General features: G+C 39.7%; 1 protein-coding gene across 1 annotated transcript in view; it reads right to left on the bottom strand.

The window, feature by feature from the left end:
* Window positions 1-1,266: 1,266 nt before the first annotated feature.
* The window catches only part of slc45a4a (solute carrier family 45 member 4a), a 45,829-nt gene continuing 26,970 nt past the window's right edge, over window positions 1,267-20,125 (bottom strand). The window contains exons 4-16 of the mRNA XM_020597580.1: window positions 13,814-14,002; window positions 9,892-10,071; window positions 8,929-9,119; window positions 8,638-8,821; window positions 7,930-8,376; window positions 7,249-7,520; window positions 6,822-6,983; window positions 6,383-6,482; window positions 6,157-6,237; window positions 5,935-6,065; window positions 5,751-5,819; window positions 5,286-5,440; window positions 1,267-4,933 (exon numbers count right to left, since the gene is read on the bottom strand). Coding sequence (XP_020453236.1) covers window positions 4,753-4,933; window positions 5,286-5,440; window positions 5,751-5,819; window positions 5,935-6,065; window positions 6,157-6,237; window positions 6,383-6,482; window positions 6,822-6,983; window positions 7,249-7,520; window positions 7,930-8,376; window positions 8,638-8,821; window positions 8,929-9,119; window positions 9,892-10,071; window positions 13,814-14,002 — 2,342 coding nt within the window. The 3' untranslated portion in view covers window positions 1,267-4,752. The remainder of the gene's footprint in view (window positions 4,934-5,285; window positions 5,441-5,750; window positions 5,820-5,934; window positions 6,066-6,156; window positions 6,238-6,382; window positions 6,483-6,821; window positions 6,984-7,248; window positions 7,521-7,929; window positions 8,377-8,637; window positions 8,822-8,928; window positions 9,120-9,891; window positions 10,072-13,813; window positions 14,003-20,125) is intronic.

The raw sequence follows: 20,125 nt of genomic DNA, 5'->3' as shown, positions 1-20,125 counted from the left end.
GGAAAATGTTCAAATAAATCCCTAAATTCATTTGGTCTAGAGGTGAGTTTGTGTATGTATGATAAGGGCCTTCTTCATTTTTGATTTTTCATATTGTCTGTTAAAGAAGGACAGGAGTCATCGATTTGCTTCTGAACAGATTTTAAAGGTGCGTTCCATACAGTGTTCATCCAGAGTCCTACATGTGAAGGCTCAAGCATATTTACAGAACTTAGATAAATCTATATATACACACAATCTTTATATAGAAAACAAACTTACTAACAAAAATAATCTTGTTTTTATAGCAGCCAAAAAGAAAAAACTAAGAAGTATGTATATTTACACCTTTTTCAAATAACAAGGCATACAGTACACTGCGCATACTTGCTTTCCCAGTCTTTAGGTATTCTTCTTGATTTAATCTCAGTGAAGACCTAAGCATATAGGCATCTTTCTCCTCTGTCATTTATACACACTGTACTAGAGGCAGAGTCACAGACACACACGAGTTAGGCCAGGTTGGATCACTTGCGTGGCCATCACGCTGCTTCCACTGACAACTGCTGACTTACCACATTCATTCCATGACCAAAACTGTAGAGTCAACATGGCTGCCACTGAAAAGTAACAAGGCCAAATTGCTGTGTGTGACTCTGCCTACAATTCAAATAACAGAAACAAACCAAAAAATAAAAGCCATATTCTACTTGAGTTAAAACACAAGAAAAGAAACTAAAAGGCTTGTAAATAACCTCTGGTACTGCAGCCACTGATTCCAGAGTTAAGTGTAAAACAGGTGACTACAAGGAACAGAGGAAAGAAACACTGAGATGACATTTTGAACACACTCTTGCCTTTATATGTGAGCAGCTACAAGACAACTCACACAGACATACTCACAATCCAGTCTGCAACAGCAAATAGAATAGATTTAATTTGCTCTTTTGGAAATTCAGTGAAAAGGTGTCTTTTATAAATGATAAAGAAAAAAAAGTTGGGTTTTTTTTGCAACATAGTTCAACTGTTTATTTTAACTTATGTGCAAGTTCTGTGCAATGTCAGACCTCTCCCAGCTTGTCAAGCATCAACACAAAATGATTTCAGCTGAAATCGACTCACATTTGTTATCAAACACTCAAGTCACCAGATGGAATCAAAAGGTAAGAACTCCATCTCCCAGCAGGCCGAACAAGTTGCCATGCTGTATGAACATTCACTCTATGGTAAAAGACTTGGAACATTAAGAACAAAAGCAAAAACAAAAATCATAAAAGACTTGGAACATTAAGAACAAAAACAAAAACAAAAACAAATCTAACTTTCCACTGCCTTGGAACAGAAACACTCAAGTCGCACTTCAAGTATTCATGGCTTGGAGTTTTTCGCCTACACTTTTAACAAGGAGTGTCGCTCGGGACGACACGTGTCTCACATTTTAACACATTTCAACACCATCCACATGTATGTTGTGTTGAACACGTGTGACAAGATGAGCATGGTCTAAATCTTTACACACAAGTGTGCAAAAATGTAAAAAGTCACATTTGTTAAGAGTGTACTGACGCAGAATGAGCACAGCACTTCGGCTTCAAGAAAGAGTACGTTGGGTATTTTCGTTCTTTCATTTTAAAACACATCTAAGTGCAAACAAAAAGACACAAACATCCATCCATGCGTGAGAAAATACATCCCTAACCAGTTAGGACAGTAAAGAAAAAAGCTTGAGTGATTTGTACAGAATCATACTTTGGTGTTCCACACATGCATATTGTTGTTACTGTTGCATGCAAACCTCCAAAACCCAGTTGTTTTTTTTGTTGTTGTTTTTTTTTTTTTCAAAATTTTCCTTAAACTGTCTTTGTTTTTATTGCACTAGTGGTTACAGAAGCCATGCGAATCACTGGCACCATGTCTTTTGTTATTGTCCCAGCACCACAGTTAGAGGGTCAACCCAGGAAGCAAATGTACCTGAAATTATGTGAGGAACTGCACACGTAATAACAGGGTGAACCTCTGCACTAACATCTACCAAAGTGAAAAAACAACCACATCATCAGTGAAAGAATGCTCTTCAAAAACCAAAATACTTAAAATAAACGTCTGCACTAACAGCTTCAATACACACTCCAATAAAATATTCTTTCTTTAGTAAATGACTGAAATTTTCAGTTTGCAAGTTTCAGCTCAGATACAGACCCAGACAGATGCAGGAAAAACCCCTGGTGCAACAACCTCACACAGTCCTCTCCCCCATTGAAAAAGAGAGGCCATCACTGCAACAAAAGATCTGATTTGTCAGAAAACAAACGACATAATAAACACTAAGTTCAATTTTGTAAATTTCTAACATGTTTTTTGTTTTGTTTTATTATTTGATAGTTTCTTAAAAGTACATCCAGCATCATCAGCTAAGGAAATATTGATTATTTAATCTTATCAGTCTAAACTCAATATCAATAAGCACTATTAAGAAATCTGTTTTATACAACTTGCATGCATCTCCTCTGTGCTTAATCAAATATTTTTGTGATTTGCCTACTAGTCTTGTTATTGTGTATGGGTGTTACCAGGGTCGAAGTAAACAAGAGTTTTACTTCTTCACCCAGCATCACGTTACTGCTGCTGCTATTGCCACAGCTGCTGTTGCTTGCCCTCCTGAACCAGCAAATACAGAAGAAGTCATTTTTGTTAAACTGGAAGTATAGGGATTCAAACTGAGTATCAAAAACAAATATTACAACATTTTACTTTATTTTATCTCACAATGGGGGCCACCTAATTGGAGTCAAATTGTGGTTTAACATATCTGGGCAATAAAGATTCTGATTTCACCAAAACTCACAGATTAAGGCTTTTTGTGGGATATCTGATAAATTATTTTTGGTGTTCATTTAGCAATTTAAAGCAATAGTTCAACATTTTCAGAAATAAGCTTATTGTTATTGTGACCAGACATATCTGCATAAAAAACATGCAGCATAAAACCAGCAGCCTGCTAGTTTTGCTTAGCATATAGAGCTAGAATAGGGCAAACAGCCAGCCTGGCTCTGACTAAAGGTAGAAAAATCCACCTAGCAGCAGCAGCTCTAATTGGGACAGTCAGCCATCATGCCACATCCAGAAATAATTAGCATCTAAAATGCTCTTTTCTAAATCTCTAAACTGGACCATAATCTAGCAACAGGCTCCAGCAACATGCCTAAATCACTACATTGATCTATTTAGTCTCTTGTTCATTACAAAGGCCCCAGAAGGTTTCCTACATTGTATTTTTCAAAATATCCAGGATCCTCTGTAACATTTAGTGGATCCACTAGAAGAGAAAGCATGGTCCTGCTGGTGTCCTAAGACGAACAAATGCAACGCCTTAAAAGCAACATTTTTCTAACTCAACGCTATAATACTTTTTTCAACAATGGCTCAGCTAATGTAAAGTTAGTGACAAACTTTGTGTTAACAGCATTTAAAAGAAAACTAATTACTAAAAATGCAAAAAAAAAAAAAAAATAGAGAGGAAGAGAACAATGATGTCTCCCTTCTCTTCTCCTTTGCTGTTTGGTTAGTCTCTGCTCCTCTAACACGCAGCATGTAGGTTAGTCTGGTTATTCCAAACAAACACAGCCATTGTAATCATTCTTTTTATACAATTTCTCTGGGTCTTAAAAAAATCATGAAAATAATCATTTGAGATTGCAATGCCCTGTGTGCTGCACATATTGCATCTTGCTCTTTTCCTTCCTGGAATTTTACTTAATATACATGTGTATTATCTTACTGTATTGTTAACTAAATATACAAGCAACTTCATGCTCATACGCTAGACCCTCTTAAATACTGTCATCTTTGCTCTGAGTGAAAGCTAAATTAAGAATTTTACAACTTTCATGTAAAACTACAAAACCCTTACAATTACAATCAGTGTGAAGACTCAAGATTGAACCAGGCTTCAAGCTCTGAATTTCAGAGATGCCACTTTCAAAGGTCTCTAGAGTCTTAAAGCTACTGTCTCAGAATGCTGTAAAAGTCCCACAAAGCCCAGCGTGTTGTTGGGTTTATTTTGGTGATTGCTGTGCCTCCGCTGGAGACGCCAAGTCAACAGACACACACACAGCACGCACACTCTCGTCAATCAGCTTCCACATCACGGAGCAAAAATTGGATCAAGCAGATACTGTAGTGAGGAAGAACAAGTTTCAGCATTTTCTAATGATTGCTCATTATTCAGGCTTGATTCAGTTGAACAGGTGTGTGTGTGTGTGTGTGTATATATATATATATATGTGAGTGGGTTTCTGTGTATATATGCATGTGTCCCCTGAAGTTTTCTATCCAAGCAACTGCTCAGTAGCACCTCCTAGAGGCCCTGAGAGACAGAGACAACCATGAATTACTCGCTTCTGGACGACCATGACGGATCAGTCAAATGTCCGTGAGGGTCAAGTGGAAGGAAGTTCGGTGACAGCTGAAAACAGCATTGGAACCAGAATTCTTTTTGTAAGGTAAGTTGGCCTGGTGTGACGCTGGTCCCACATCAGATTTAGTTGTTTTCTGCAGCAAACTGAGATACATTGAATCAGAAAAGGCCTGTCAAAACGAGAACAGACACCAAGCTTGGACCAAGAGGGCACCATGCACCCTCCGCTCTTTGTGTCAATAAACTCCAGTATGATGAGGACGGTGAGTATCCTTAAGTATTTTCCAACAGCATTGATGATAAAAGTGAATTTAGGCAGGTGTACAGCAACGTGCCTGTTGACTCTGCCCATCCAATCACAGAGCAGACTCCTTCTCCATGTGACAGGAAGTGGTGGTGGAGGTGGCCTTGCCCTCCTTGTTGAGTTTCAGGAAGCTGGGTTTCTCTATCACCACAGTAACAGCCACCTCATTGCTGGTGGGATTTTCCAGCGTTGTCAAGGTCTGTTTCTCTGAAGTTTTGGTTGACTCTCCCTCCCTGTCAATCACAATTAAAATCACAGCTGTAAGGAATCTATTTGTGGCCTAACAAAGTAGCTTGACATTTTGGGAAATTCTCACCAGGAGCCAGCAGCATAAACACTAGAATTAATTACCATAACAATTAAGCTTTAGCAGTGCTGGTAGGCAGTTTCTGTACCCTTTACCAGTCTTTATGCTAAGCTAAGCTAGCTGGCTGCTATTTGTGGTTCATTTTTACAATACAGAGATGAGAGTGGTTCTGAGTGTGTTATCAACCTTGTCCTCTAACTCTCAACAAGAAACAGGCAAATAAGCAACTTTCTGTAACAGCAAATGACTAAAACCTGTTTTTTTTTTGTTTTTTTTACCCATTGTTTGTAGCCGGGTAAATGACCAGGAAGCAGGCGGTGAAGAATCCAAGGAGTGAGCCTCCAGAGGCCACTATAGGAATGACACGGACGCTGCCGACAGCTTCCACCACTGCACCCAGAGCTGAGGCCACCAAGATCTGACTGATGTACACCTGCAAAATTACATAAGGATTATATAACAACTTTTCAGTGTCTTATAGCATATAAAACTTTTTTATTTATATTTTTTAAATTATTTATATATAAATAAAGTGTCCCTGGTAGGCTAGTGGTTAAGGCTCAGTGCTCTTGCCGCTGCAGCCCGGGTTTGAATCAGGGTTGCGTCAGTAAGGGCATCCGGCATAAAACATGTGCCAAATGTCAACATGCGAGTCGTCAGTGTGACGATTCGCTGTGGTGACCCCTAAACGGGAAAAGCTGAAAGTGACTTTCATTTATATATAAATAAAGTGCAAAACCCACCTGACAGGACAAGATAGCACAATCGACGCCAAAGCCTCTCCGGGAGCTACCAGGGCTGTGGTGGATGTACTGCAGGAGACAGAGCAGGTTACTAAATAAAACAATCTATGCACTCTACCAGGTAATTCATTAGGAAGCAACATACAATATTTTAAAAAATGTTAAACGCTGAATTTTTTTGTACCTTTTTCATTTCGTGATACTGTCCAAGCAGAGCATAAGGGCAGTAGGAGATGCTCATAGATATGATGCCCATGCTACTGATCATCACCATGGCAACATACACATTAGGGAAGATGGCCATGACAGCAGTTCCTTAGGAGGGAAAACCAGATTGATTCCAGAGTTACTGACAAGCTGCTCACATTAATTTTGTTCTGCTCTATTACTGTACTGTGGCTCATACCTATGGAGAATCCAAGCGTCCCCAGGATGTAGATGACCTTGATACTCAGGTCAAAGTTGTCAAGGTACTTCTGAAGAACAGCTGGAAAAGGAAGATTGTTCATTCATTGTTCATTGTTTAGTCCAGAGATTAGTGGTGGCGTGTTATTCCTCCAAAAAGTACACCTTACAGCTTTAAACTAGACAGAAAAGATGCTGTCTACATGATGTGAGAAGTGTATTGTTACCTGAGCATGTCGCAGCAGTCATGGCATATATAACCAGTCCCCAGCATCCCATCTGTACTCCTCTGTGATAATTAGCCAACGATGTCGAGTTAGCAGAGGCCTGAGAAAGCGACAAACAGGAAAGCTGTTGTCTGCAGTATATGGGACAGCCAAAACAAGACAACGTCTCCTGTATAGAACATCTTTTTCACAAGAACAAATGTTTTTTTTGTTTGTTTTTTTTTTTTTTACAAATGGCTATTGGATATTAAAATGTCTAATATGACGACATGATAAGAACTTGTGAAGTTCATGTTCTCAATTTTTTGAACCATTTTCCATTCATTTAAATGTTAAAGACTATGTAACACTACTTTTATCCTGCCAGGTCTTGACAAGCAGCAAGGAAAAAAAGCTAAAGAGAAAGTTTGTGTGTGTGTACAGCTGCTGATGTTCGTACTGTAGGATCTCCATTGTAGATGACTTGTCCCATAAAGTCAGTGAAGAACACAGCCTCAGCAATAATGGAGAACCAGGTGAACAGGTGACAGGCGCACAGCCGCAGCAACTCTGGAGGCATCTTCAGCATGGAGAGCCAAAGCAGCCGCACGGTGGTCTCAACCTGCAGAAAGGAGGAGAAGAGAATTAGTAAAACAGCCTGAACTATATTACTGAAAAGAGACACAAATGTCATCTTGTTGCCATGGTTATTCTTACTGGCAAATAAAAGCCTTGAAATGTACTACATAGCTGTACTGTTTGGATTTCTAACACTATCCCATTTGTTTGTCCACTGTCCTTCATGATCTGTGCTGTGTGTTTGCCACTACTCCAGTAGCAGAAGTCGTATTGATATCACCTAGTATTTTCCTCCTTCCACTCCTCACCTCGCCCTCTTCGCTCTCCGTGTCACCGCTGGAAGAGGTGGTGTTCCCACTGCGGTGTCTGGTGCGCTGCTTTCTTTTCCTCCTGTGTCTGACCTCCACTTCGTACAGATCATTCATACTGCGCGAAGGCTTGATGAGAAAAGCGGCATTGGCCCGGCGATAGCGGTAACGATGGCTCCCCACTCGGCCATAGTAAGAGAAGGTGCAGGACGGCTGGCGGTAGAAGGTGTGATGGTGATGTGACTGTCGCGTTGGAGCTCCAGTACTGGAAGCTGGAATAAGAGACAGTTTAACTGCTGTAAAAGACCACTTATTTAAAAAATGAACATTTTTCTTTTTAGTTACTCTTTTCATTCATCACTGTCAATGACAAAAGTTTTAAGTGTCATTCTTAAATAAAATAAGCAAACAAGACATACAGTAATGTAATAATAAGTGAGCCCTTCGATGGATATTGTTAGGTTTGGACAGAACAAACAAGCTAGAAGTTCCCAAAATGTGGAACTATTCCTTTAAATATTACAAATCAGTAGGATTCAGTATGGTTCAATACAAAATCACAAAAGGAAAAGTATTTAATAGATAAAAAGAAGATACGTTAACAATTACACTTTCTTGATTTTATTTGAATTAATTTGGGGTTGCACAGAGTATAATACATTGTAATATGTAAATACTGACCTTTGACCATTCCAGAATGATGGGTCTGTCCTTGAGAGCTTAGTCTGTTAGTGCTAGCTCTATCAGCACTAGTTAACATGGCGAACAGCCGCTCATTCAGTGTCTGTTGCTCGTTCAGCTGGTTGTTCAGCAGCACTTTCTGTCCATCGTCATTTTCCATTTCTTGTAAGCAAGCAGAGAGGTGGGAAATCTTGTGGGTGGGAGCGTGCTTTTGGTGGTGGAGCAGATCCTGACTTGCAGCATTATTGCTGTGTCTGAGGTTGGTGAGCTGGGAATGGGAGGCATTGTGACTGGGGTTAAAGAAGGAGGAAGTGGTAGGGGGCGAGCCATGATAGGGCGAGAGGCGGTCAGTGAAGATGGACGGCTCTATGTGGCATAAGAATAATGCATCATGGTCCAGGTGGTCAAGGGTGGCATCTGCCATGGCGAGAACACTGTCACTTTTACCTGCAGACAGACAAGGAGAGGAAATGATAAACAAGCACCTGGGAACAAAATGAGAATAAGGAGAACAAATGACATCAGGTCACATCATGCTTGAGAACAACCGATCTAGACCATCTATAATGTCAGTAATATTGTCTGTCTTTCCAGAAGGGAAACAGGCAGAAGACAAAACAGTTTTTTGGTGATTAGGAAATTAATTGATCAAAATGGCTTCAGAATTCAGGTTTGAAGGAAGAAACGGAGAAGAATCTGTGAACTTACTTCTCACAAGCTCCGCATCTAGGAAGTCCATGTCCATATCTCCATGCTCTGACTGGTCATCTCCATAGGGGTCATAGAGGTCGTAGCTGTCCATCGTTTCATCTTTTCCGATCATCTCCAGCTTTGGGGCAAAAAGTCCAGTCCTGCCATTGGCTGTTGGTTGTGGGTTGCTGGGATCTGGATCCTGGTGAGACAACACAGAGCGTTTTGTGACATAATAGAAAACCAAGGTTTTTTTTTTTATTTTTTTTTTTTATTAAAACTGAATTTTAGAGCACACACACACTGTACCTGGTACAGCCTGTCATGTTGGGGTGAATACTGCTGCTCCTCAATGCTGAAGAGATGCAACACCACAGAGGAAGAGAAGAGGACTGCAGCAAAGAAGAACAGGATCTGCTCCTGAGACTGGAACACTGCTCCAAGGAAGGTGTGTGTCCAGTCTAAACCTCCGAGAGCGTAGCCGACCGCGCCGCCAAGACCTGTGAACAGGAACACAGTTAGACTTAAGAAGGAGAAGACTCAAGAGGCATGAGCAGCATTGTCTCTTGTAGTGTGTGTTTGTCCTGTTCAGTGAGCTATTCTTTTTCACATTTTGTTTTTATTACTGACATGCAGTGGTGGAAGAAGTACTCAAAGAAGTACTCCTGAAGTAAATGTAGCTATACCACAGTGTAAGAATAAAAGTTCTGCATTCAAAATGTTAAGTACAAAAGTATTAGTACCAAAATATACCACAAGTAAAAGTACTCAGAACAACACATTTTCACATTAATGTATATATTATTGGATCATAATTATTTATGTATCGTTGTGTACATCACATATAATGCAGCTGGTAAAGAGGGAAGTAATGTTAACTACCTTATATACTTATAACGGAGTATTTGACATTTTGCTGGGTAGCTTGTGAATTACCCACCAAGAATCAATAAAGTCTTATGATTATACTGTATTTTGCTGTATTAATTTGATTCTGAAAAGTAACTAATAGCTAAAGTTAGCAAACAAATGAAGTGGAGTAAAAGGTATAATATTTGCATCTAAAATGTAGTGAAGTCAAAGTATGAAGTAGGAGAAAATACTCAAGTACAAATATGTCGAAATTGCATTAAAATACACCACTTGAGTAAATGTACTTATTTAACACCACTGCTGACATGGCCATGAGCTGTTTTTACAGTTATTGATGCAATATAATGATATTTCTATATATTAAACATATTAAAATCTTGTGTTGGACATCAACTGTACCTGCTGAGGCAGCATGGATGTTGAGCGCCATGTCTTGTTCTTCTGTATCTGCCACATCTAGAAGGTACGCCCTGATCGGTCCCTCTGTGGCATCCGCACAGAAGTCCAACACCACTACTCCCAGCACGGTAAGAACAATTCCTATTGGCTGTCTCCCTTGGGCGTCACCTAGTGACAAACCTGACAGGGAAAGACATGAGTGGCTAAAGAGTTTTAATTGTAAAATGTGTGTTTGTTGTTATTATATCATGCAATTAAACAGTGCAGGCTATCGGACTGTTAAACTAGAAAGCTAAATTCAACTTTTTTCATTCCCTTAGGGCAATTAAACAGTACACACACAGACCTCAACGAAACATAATAGTACAATAAATAATTCTCCCTCTCATACACACACCCTCGTCCTATAGTGCTGATCCAACCCTGGTCACACCTGTACACATCTGACCAATAGTGAGTTACAGCAGCCACACAACACATACAAAGGCACGCACATAAACAGATCACTGCACGGTTCTCATACTGTGTTCCATAATGTGTGTGACCTTCTCTCCCAGTTGTGACCCTGTCTTCAGTGTGTTTGTGTCTGAAGGCCTGAGTGAAAAACTGTATCAATGTATGACAACACAGTGTGACATGGGAATGTGTATAACAAGTGTGTGTCTGTGTCCGAGATAGATATCAGACAGTGTGACGCAGCATGACTTTACTGAAATCCATTAACAATGTGCAAACAAAAATATTCATAGAAGGAACAGCAAAGTTTATGTGTGTCCATGTCTATGACAATGGAGCCACACTACTCACTAGCAGACAGGAAGTGAACTGTGATTGGTGGAAAAGAGGAAGCAAACAGGAAGCATTTCCCTGTGAACTGCCTGCTCCTGTGTTCCCATGTCAACACACACACAAACACACACTCGTATACAGGTTACTACAATTTTCCCATGTCATCCTGTGCTGTTCACACACACATGACTGTACATGTTCTCTCTTTTATTCTCTCAGATGCAGGTCACTGTTTTTTCCCATGTCACTCCCCGTTGCCCTGAAATAACCTGAGTGCCAGCCTCTCTGTAGAAGAATGGAGGTAGAACAGAACAGAACTGAATAGAAACTGCTGACAAAAAACAGTTCACACAGCTCTTGTTCTTGTTATTTCCAACTCCTCTGATAATTCATTTCACTTTGTTATATTTAGATTGATTAAAAATGGCCCAGTCCACCATTGTTGTACTGTACATTTGTCACCTACTTAGTCATATATACCCTGTTAAATGATGCTGGCAACAGCTGGCATCAGTAGAGATGCACCAATATGGACATTCAAGACCAGTAATGGCAGCTGATTATTTGCCTGTTGTGGGTAGTACTAATATAATAAACAATAAAATCACTCCTGCTGTTGAAAAAAATTAGAATAAGAATGTGAAGATAGCAAAATACTACATATTTACAACAGATACCACTGTAGTAGTGCCTGATTTGGCCAATCAGCAATGACTGAGATTTATAAATAGGCTGAATCTTACAATATGAGGCATCTCAGGCATTTGGGTTGTGTTTCTGTGTAATACAAATAGTGTGTGTACAGGAAGGCTGTGATAATATAAAGTAAAGTCTTAAACCAGCTAAAACATCTGTTTGTCATCAGCTGTAAATTCAACAATTGACACAAACATTACTTCCCTGTCTTCTTTATGTGTATGAGCATGTTGACATGTGCACAGTGACAACATAGTGTGTGGTTAATGACATTACAACTGAAACTATGCTGATTTTATGATTCTGTGGTGGCATCTGCAGCTTTTTATGCTGTTGTTGGCTGGGCGGGAGGTAGCAGGGTCAGGGACAGAAAGAGATAAACAAGCTGGTTCTGTCCTGGACTGCTCTCTGGACTCCATCGAGGAGGTGGGGGACAGAAGGATGCTGGTAAAACTAACATCCATCATGCATAAGCCCTCCCATCCCCTGCACCACACAGTAGAGGCTCTGAACAGTTCCTTTAGCACGAGACCGTTACATCCCCAGTGTAAGAAAAAGCGTTACCGTAGGTCATTCCTCCCCACAGCAATCAGACTGTACAATACATCACTGCAGTGATAAGCTAGGTGAAAGTATGAGGGACTATGTAATAGTCAACAGAGGTGCAATACTCAAATCCTGGGGTAAAATGCATGGTTAATATGCACATGTGTAAAATCTTGGCTTGATTTCTCTGGAATACTTTACATTGTCTTGTTTTAAGTATTTTTGAATAGTTTTTCAGAGATCCTCATGGCTGAAATACAGGTATTTCCCCCATGGCAGGATTAATTATGGGAGTTATATTCTTGATCTCTTGAATACTATATTTTGTCTTGTTCTTAGGTATTTTGATTTGTTCTCAGGGATTAATTGTGGGAGGATCATTCTTGTTCTTGATAGTCTCTCAAATACTATATTATGTTTGGTTTTAGGTACTTTGGAATCTGTTTCTCAAGTGTGTGGTGTTTGCTCTTATGGTGTTTTGTTGCTGCTGGAACACAGGAATTTCCCCATTGTGGGATCAATAAAGTCCTACCTACCTAGCTATAGTTAGCCTAGAGATGCATGATGGGCAGGGAATCGATGTGTTTGATGGGACTGAATGAATAAGACTTAGTAATAAGATTTGAGTGATGCAGTAAGCTGAGATTTTGGACTAAAGGTAAAAGTAATCAGGCTATGCACAAGGGCACAACTCTAAGCGGGCAACACTTTCAGCAAGTACTGCTCCACTGATTCTACGAATGAAGAGGTCCTGTTCTCATTTTTCCCCTCTGTGGGACAAGTGCATGCTGGGTAAAGTGGCATTGAAGACACCGGAGCTTGGGGTGCATGTGCCACTGGGGCCGTGATACTCTCAGAAGGTTTAGATGACAACAATCACCAGATGCCACAAGTTGAAAGAAGTTGACATAAGCACATGTAGCATAATAAATTTCTGCTTTGTATTCAGTTTTAAGTTTCACATTCGTGATGGATTCATTTTTTCTATTCACTCTAGAGCCATTTTGTGCAACTGTTATACAACAAGGCAGCAATGATTAGTCAATCCAAAGAAACTATCAACTATTTTGACAATAGAATAAATCATGTTTCAAGCAAAAATGCTAATAATTTGCTGGTTCTCAAGTGAGCATTTGCTGCACATCCTCATCTGTGTATGACAATAATAAACACGTTTTAATTTTAGACTGTTGATTGAACAAAACAACCACATCAGGTCATCACTGGTCTTTTGGAAGTTAGGATCAGTGTTTTTACATGAGTTTTTATTGCATTTCATAGACTAAACTACTAAATCTGATGTCTCCAAGTTCTTACATGTGAGAATTTACTGCTTTTCTTTTACACTATAGTAAGCTGAATGTTTTAACATTTTTCTCTAGGATATTATGATGGAAACAAGAAAATAATTGGCTGGTTAATAAAAGTAATTGTTAAATACAAAAATGTACAAAGCTACATTTTCATTGCTGTGAAAATATTGTAATGCATTATTACACTACATGTCTTGCTGGGTTGTTTCCAACAGACACATTTCATGACTTTAACAAGTGTGATTTATTAACGCCAGCGATTATTCCACTGTGATAAAGTGCAGCTAAGATTTAGCACTTCCCTGGTAGTTGTGTCAAAATTCTGTCCATAAAAGTAGCATGAATTAACAGGTAGAAGAATCGTCTTAAAATACAGGACAAAAAAGAAAAGGGTCTCCATGTTCAAAAATAAGTAGCAGAAATGTGTGTGAGGATTCATAAAGCCATCAAAAGTTGTCTTTTTGGATTTGAAGGTGAAAAGTGACAATTTAAAAAGACTTCTCTCTCCTTCCTTGACACACATTTTATACCTTTTCTCACTGGCAACAGAATGTAATACTGCAGGATATAACACTTACCTATAAGCGACCCATTCAGGAACAGAGCCACTCCTATCAGTGTTCCTATACAGAGAGCCAGAATGAACGGTCTCCTCCTGCCCCATCGGAGAGTACATCGGTCGCTGGCCGAGCCAATCAGAGGAGTGAAAATGAGGCCAAGAACTGGACTGAGAAACCATGTCAGACTGTAGTACTGCTCTGGAAGACCTGAAAACACACAGATATGATTACAGACAGAGATACTGACAGGTTGCTGGACATGTGGTCTCTCCTCTCCAGCCACACTGAGAAAGATGCTGAAAGGTAACCAATAAATAACTTAGGTTCTTCTGTCTTCCACCAGGGGGTGCAATGAACAAATAACATCCTAACTGCAGGTGTGGGGGGGGGGGGGGGGCCGCATTTTTTTTTTTCATTAATGGTATTAGGCTCTATGAGTGACTGTAATCTGCAGACATCTGGTGTTACACCAAAATCTGCGACCCGTCCGATTTTGTGACCACATGGGTGCTGTTCCTCATTTTTATCATTTGCTATGTTGACACTGAGCCAGAAGAAGAGCGTGTACACAGACTTTGTAAAACTAGTCCAAATGCAAACATGTTGTATCTGCTTCTACTGGTGTGATTGGACTGCCACTGTTTTCCCAGTTCATGTGACCCATGGATGTATAAAGTAGAAGTAAATATTATTGCTTTCTAATAAGAAAAAGAAAATTAACCATGGTTCATCATGTTAATCACTGCGGGTAATATCAGAGTAAAGAAAATGAAATTTGTTACTTACTGTACTGTATTTACTGTAAGGAAACATTAAATACTGTTTGAAGAAACAGCTCATTGGGTATGTGTGCTCATTAGAAGAGGTTACTCTACTGCACCTGCAAAACAATTATGTCACCTCTAACAAAATGTTTTCTGCCGCCGTGTCAACCTCTCTCTTTCATTTAGGCAAAGTGTCCAAGTATGACATCAACACAGAACCAGAAAAACACACATCACCCTTTGCCATAAGAATATGTGAGTGACCTTATTACACAATAACTGATGGGCCTTATATGTTCTTCTTCTGGCTCACTGTTGACAACAAATGATGTGCCACAGTGGCCCTGTGGTCACAAAATCTATTAGCTTGTATCTGAACTATCCAACATGGGAAACCAAGTGAGGATTACAAACAAACACACAAGTTGCATGAAAGGGTCTCAAACTAGGCTGGGTCAATGAAAAAACAGACACAGACAGGGTGCAGCACCATGATGGAAATACACACTGTACACTGCAGAATACACATGCCTTCAATACCTTTAAATAATATCAGGTAGGTCCTCCCACCCCTAATACAAATGAATTTCTTTAAACCTCGTCAAAGTGGCCATTCGTGCAATAGACACACCACTAAAACACACAAATGCACAATAACATTAGATGTGGAAATTGAGTAAAAGGTGAATCATTGTGTGTTTATCAAACCTGTGAATCAAATCTACAGCACTAAACATCTTTGCTTGTGCAAATATAAGTTTGCTTGGTCACTGATTTGGCCCCTTTGTAAGAGCTGGAAGTGCTCATCTAGATGTAGCTCATAGCTCAGTTTGACATTCTGAACAGCACAATAAATGTCATATACTAAAGATCATAAATGTATGAAAACTTTGTCCAGATATTGTCACACATCATCAATATGGGACCTGGATCAGATTGATCAGATATGTTAGCAAGGTACAAGCATTACTCTTTAAAAATGCACTCCACTTATTAAACTTTAAATCACCCCTCAAAAAAATAATTGAAACATTACTAACAAAGAATGAAAAATCAAATCATCACATAATGAAATCAGCTATCAGTAACCACACACCCATGTATTATCAATGAATAATATCAGACTACACCCTCAGACACAGAGCCATGATTTCATGGAGCTGCAGAGGAGAAACGGGAGGAGACAACTCCTGAAGAGGTCGTTTAGCTAAGTAAAGTCAGTTGAATCAAACAGAATTAAGGTAGAACTTTATCATCTCATTGTTGTAGTGTCGCTTAATGCAGTCCACTGAAAACACATTAAATGCCATTTGGTTCCCAAATAGAGACAAGAGTCAGAGATAAAATGAAAGTATCTACTCTTGCATCTGTTCTACTGTAGAACACTGAATTGTTTGCAGTTTGAAGGTCACTTAATGAGCTCTGCTTAAAGTTTGGGAAATGCACTTCTGAAATTTATGCTTCCAACTAAATGTCCATCTGATTATCAGTCAGTGCCTGAAACTCTTTTCCAGTGACTGAATTTAGGGGGAGACATCCGACAAGTTCAATAACTTTCTGAACTTGGCAGTCCAAGAAGCACAACCATGTCCTGCAGCAGCTGTTTAGATGTGTAGAGATGAGAAACTTAAAAAAGGTGTGCCAGCCCTCTCCATAAAATTACTCATAATACATTTACTACTCATGGTAAAAGATATAACACTTACCTATAAAAGTTATGTCCTCTGGTGCACCATAAATTAAGGTGCTGATTAAGGTGTATTTCAGTCTCTTTAAAATCACCCCAGATACAGAAATTACTTTTAAAAATGTATGGTTCACTCTGGATTTAAAATAAAAAAAAAAGGCCATGCAACTTTCCAAAAATTATTTCAAATTAAAGCCACTGCCTTTAAAACAACAAAGTGTGTGTCCTTGAGCACTGATGTGAGGAAGCTGTTATCAGCATCTGGGTTTGTGTGGAGGTTTGTTGGTTTGTGGGGGAGAGTTGTTTGTTTGCATTGCTATCATGTGAACACCTCTCTGGTTTCACTGCTGCAGATGGATCACACGTTTCTCTATGGTGGGAACTACGGTTTGGTCTGCAGACCTCACGGTGTGTGACACAGGCCCTGAAAGTCACTAGCATCATCAAATTCTGTCTGAATCAGATTTGACAGTCGTCAGCACTCACTATGCAGATGCAAAATGGTTTGGTTTTCTGGCCTGAATATAACATAGAAAGGGAGGAGTACTTTCATGTATAAATCTACCAGGAATACAGGTATATGAAGCATATTACAAAAGAGAAGTGCAAGCCAGACAACCAGTAACAAGAAAACATGGCTTTGCAGACTTTTTTTTTTCTTTTACTTTGAGCATTGTTTCTGTATTTTGGACTTTACGCGTTAGTCGACAGTAAAGACAGCGAGCAACAAGCATCACCAGCATGAATTAAACCAAGAAATTGCATGGTATGAACCACAAACCATTAGGCCACAAGGATGCCACAGTATTGTGTTCGTTTGCAACACGCCTTTGCCTGATCAACCCTCAGTCAAACACAGAGGAGCTTAACAGGGACAGGCTGCTACAAAAAAAGAGAGGACAGAGGAGGAGGATTTGTGGTTCATGAATGCAAAGTTTCATGCAAAATGATGGACTGATATGCATTTTATTATGATGTACTGATTATTGACAGATAAAAGGAAAACATGAAGTGTTTTAGTAAGGTGTTGGGCCAACATGTGCCACCAGAACAGCTCCAGTGCATTGATTCTACAATTCTCTGAACTCTGCTGGAGGGATGAACAGAAAACACCAAAAGATACTCTATCATTTGGTGTTTGGGTGATGCTGTCCAACACGTCGCTCCAAAATCTCCAAATGAGTTGAGATCTGGTGACTGAAGGCCACAGCATATGATTCACATCATTTTTATACTTATCAAAGTCAGCCAAGGTATTGTACAGTGTAGAAACACCTGATTATAAAACACCCAGTGCATTTCAATTATCCTAAAAAGTTCCTTGTAGAAGACAATAAAAATGTCACTTCATGGCTCAGAACTGGACAGCATTTACATTACGGCTGCAAATAATGGCTACTCTCATTATGGATTAATGTGAGCTTTGAGTAATCAAGCGACTGATAGTGTGTGATATTTGTGAAATCTTCGTCAGTACTTTTACAGGTAAAAAGTTTTCCTAGTCTATAGTTCACTGTCAACTTTTTTTTTTTTATCTCTGCATATCTGTGGGCAAAGTTTTAAAGGATTTTCAATGTAACTAATAAATTATGCATTTAGTTTTATATTATAGTTGATGTTTGCGATATTGCACATACACATTTATACATGTATGTGTACAGCCTTCTATCCAACAGACCACAGTGAATATAAAGTCCACAACCTGAGATGTATTTATTAAGTGATCCTACATGACTTTGAACTATACTTCCGAGTGTCACTACAACAATCACACAGGAGAGTTAAAAGTAACACTGCGCCCGCACAGGTCGTGCTGCTGTTGTCCTGTACTACTGATGACCTCTGTGCTTTTCATGAGACAATCATAAACAGGGCTTGACTCCTGTCGCTGTGATGACCAGGTCCTGGGAACCCTGCCATCACCTTTGCTTCCTGGCTCCTAACATGACTGTGACATTCAAACATCACTTCCTGTTGTGGGTTTTTTTTTGGACTACAGAAAGCAGATTTATTTTTTCCTTTTCAATCTTATGTTTCTCTCGCTTCAATCTTATTTTTCCCTCCCTCCCTCCCTCCTTCCCTCACACACACACACACACACACACACACACCTATATACGTGTCTGTACCTGAAAAAAAAAAAACAAGACACTAAGTAGACAGAAACACACACACACACACACACGGCTCACAGAGTACACAAAACAGTAGCACAGCCATAAAGTGGGAGACAGAGCTGCAGATAGGAATCTGTCTGTCTGTAGGTTTGTCAACATCAAAACAGGAAAACTGTTTCTACTCTACACAGTTCCCACACACAAATGAAGAAAAACACAGTGAACACCTATATAAAGATATGTCTGCATTCCCGCATTCCCACACACACACACACACACACACACACAGACAGAGAGAGAGTCACCTAGCAAAATAAAAAACACGCACACGGCTCAGTTCCCACACACTCCTTGTACAGTATGTGCAGACACACACATACAGAGGAAACAATGCTTGAGAATCGAGTCGCAGGAAGTATTTTAGAAAGAGAGAAAAAGAAATGAGTGCAGGAGAGATAGGGGAGGGAGGAAACAAGGAGAGAGGAGGAGCGTGAGAGAGGATTAGTTTCAAAGAAATTCAAAAAAGGGAGGACAGAGAGAGGATGACAGAAGGATGAAGATGCAGACAGTAAACGCTCATATTTTGGAGTGTGAGTGGCGTTAATCAATTGTGGGAAAGTACAGTACAGTGTGCTCCTGTTCTCCATTTATCATGAAAGTGATCCTTTCTACACACACAGACACACACACACAAAATAAAAACTGGAGCTCAATGTGTGACTGTTGAGAGTACAGACTGCCTATTCAAACTACTGTATAAACTGTGTGTGCTTATCCACGTTGTTCCTGCCCTCATAAATACCAACCACCTATAAAACTCTGTGCTTCCAAATGTCTCCTCACCATTTCAAATTGATTACAAATAACTCTTTTGAACCAGGTCAGTTCATAGAAAGGCATAGGTGACTGAAAAAAACTGAATGTAAAATAACAAGAAAAAAGCTCAGCAACTGTGTTTCTAAAATACTTCCACAGAGAAAAATGATGCAGTGTAGCACCACGTGAACCAGAACTTGATGTTGAGCTCATAAGTTCATTAACTTTTTTCCCTTTTTTCCAACATTAATTCATTTTCTATTGTATACACACACACACACACAACCTGGCCGGTCAGCTACCTTGATGGGTACAATAACATTATTCTCAACATGATTTGGTGGAGCAGAAGAGAACTTTTTTTAAAGTACTGTTTACTGCTGAGAATCAAACAAAACATGACTTTGTTTTTGAAGTCAGTTTTTTTATGACAGACTGTAGATCCATGCATTTCCCATGTTTTTTTCTCACACTCAACAAATCCCATGAAAACCAACAACAACCTGATCCCTCTGGGTGCCGTGCGTGTATCCCAAGCCTATCTTATTCATCTGTGCCACAGAGCTTCATTGTTGTCAAAAGCTATTAAAAACACATTAATGAGTCACTGGGTGGCAGGTGTGGACCATTGGGAAGTTCGGGAATTTTCCCAGAGGGCCGATTTGTCTCAACTAATGAGGGCCAGTCTGTTTTTCCTCCAAACCCCTTAGACATTATACAGCCTATACAGGTCTTCAATGGGCCATCGTAGCTGCAGCGACACTACTGGCACAAGTTGTAACATCAGTGAGGGCTTTCCCATCACAACTGCAAAGTACTGGTGTTGTGTCAAAGTCTGATCCCCTGTTGAGATGCCAGTGAGAGGGCGCTACTAGAAACACAGTTCTAACTTGGGGAAACATCTCAACAGGGGAGCAGATTTTGACTCAACACCGGTTTTACAATG

Source organism: Monopterus albus, unplaced genomic scaffold, assembly GCF_001952655.1.
Source record: "Monopterus albus unplaced genomic scaffold, M_albus_1.0 scaffold34.1, whole genome shotgun sequence".
Classification (NCBI taxonomy): domain Eukaryota; kingdom Metazoa; phylum Chordata; class Actinopteri; order Synbranchiformes; family Synbranchidae; genus Monopterus; species Monopterus albus.
Note: the sequence above shows the minus strand (reverse complement) of the source record. Positions and strands in the feature narration are given on the sequence as shown.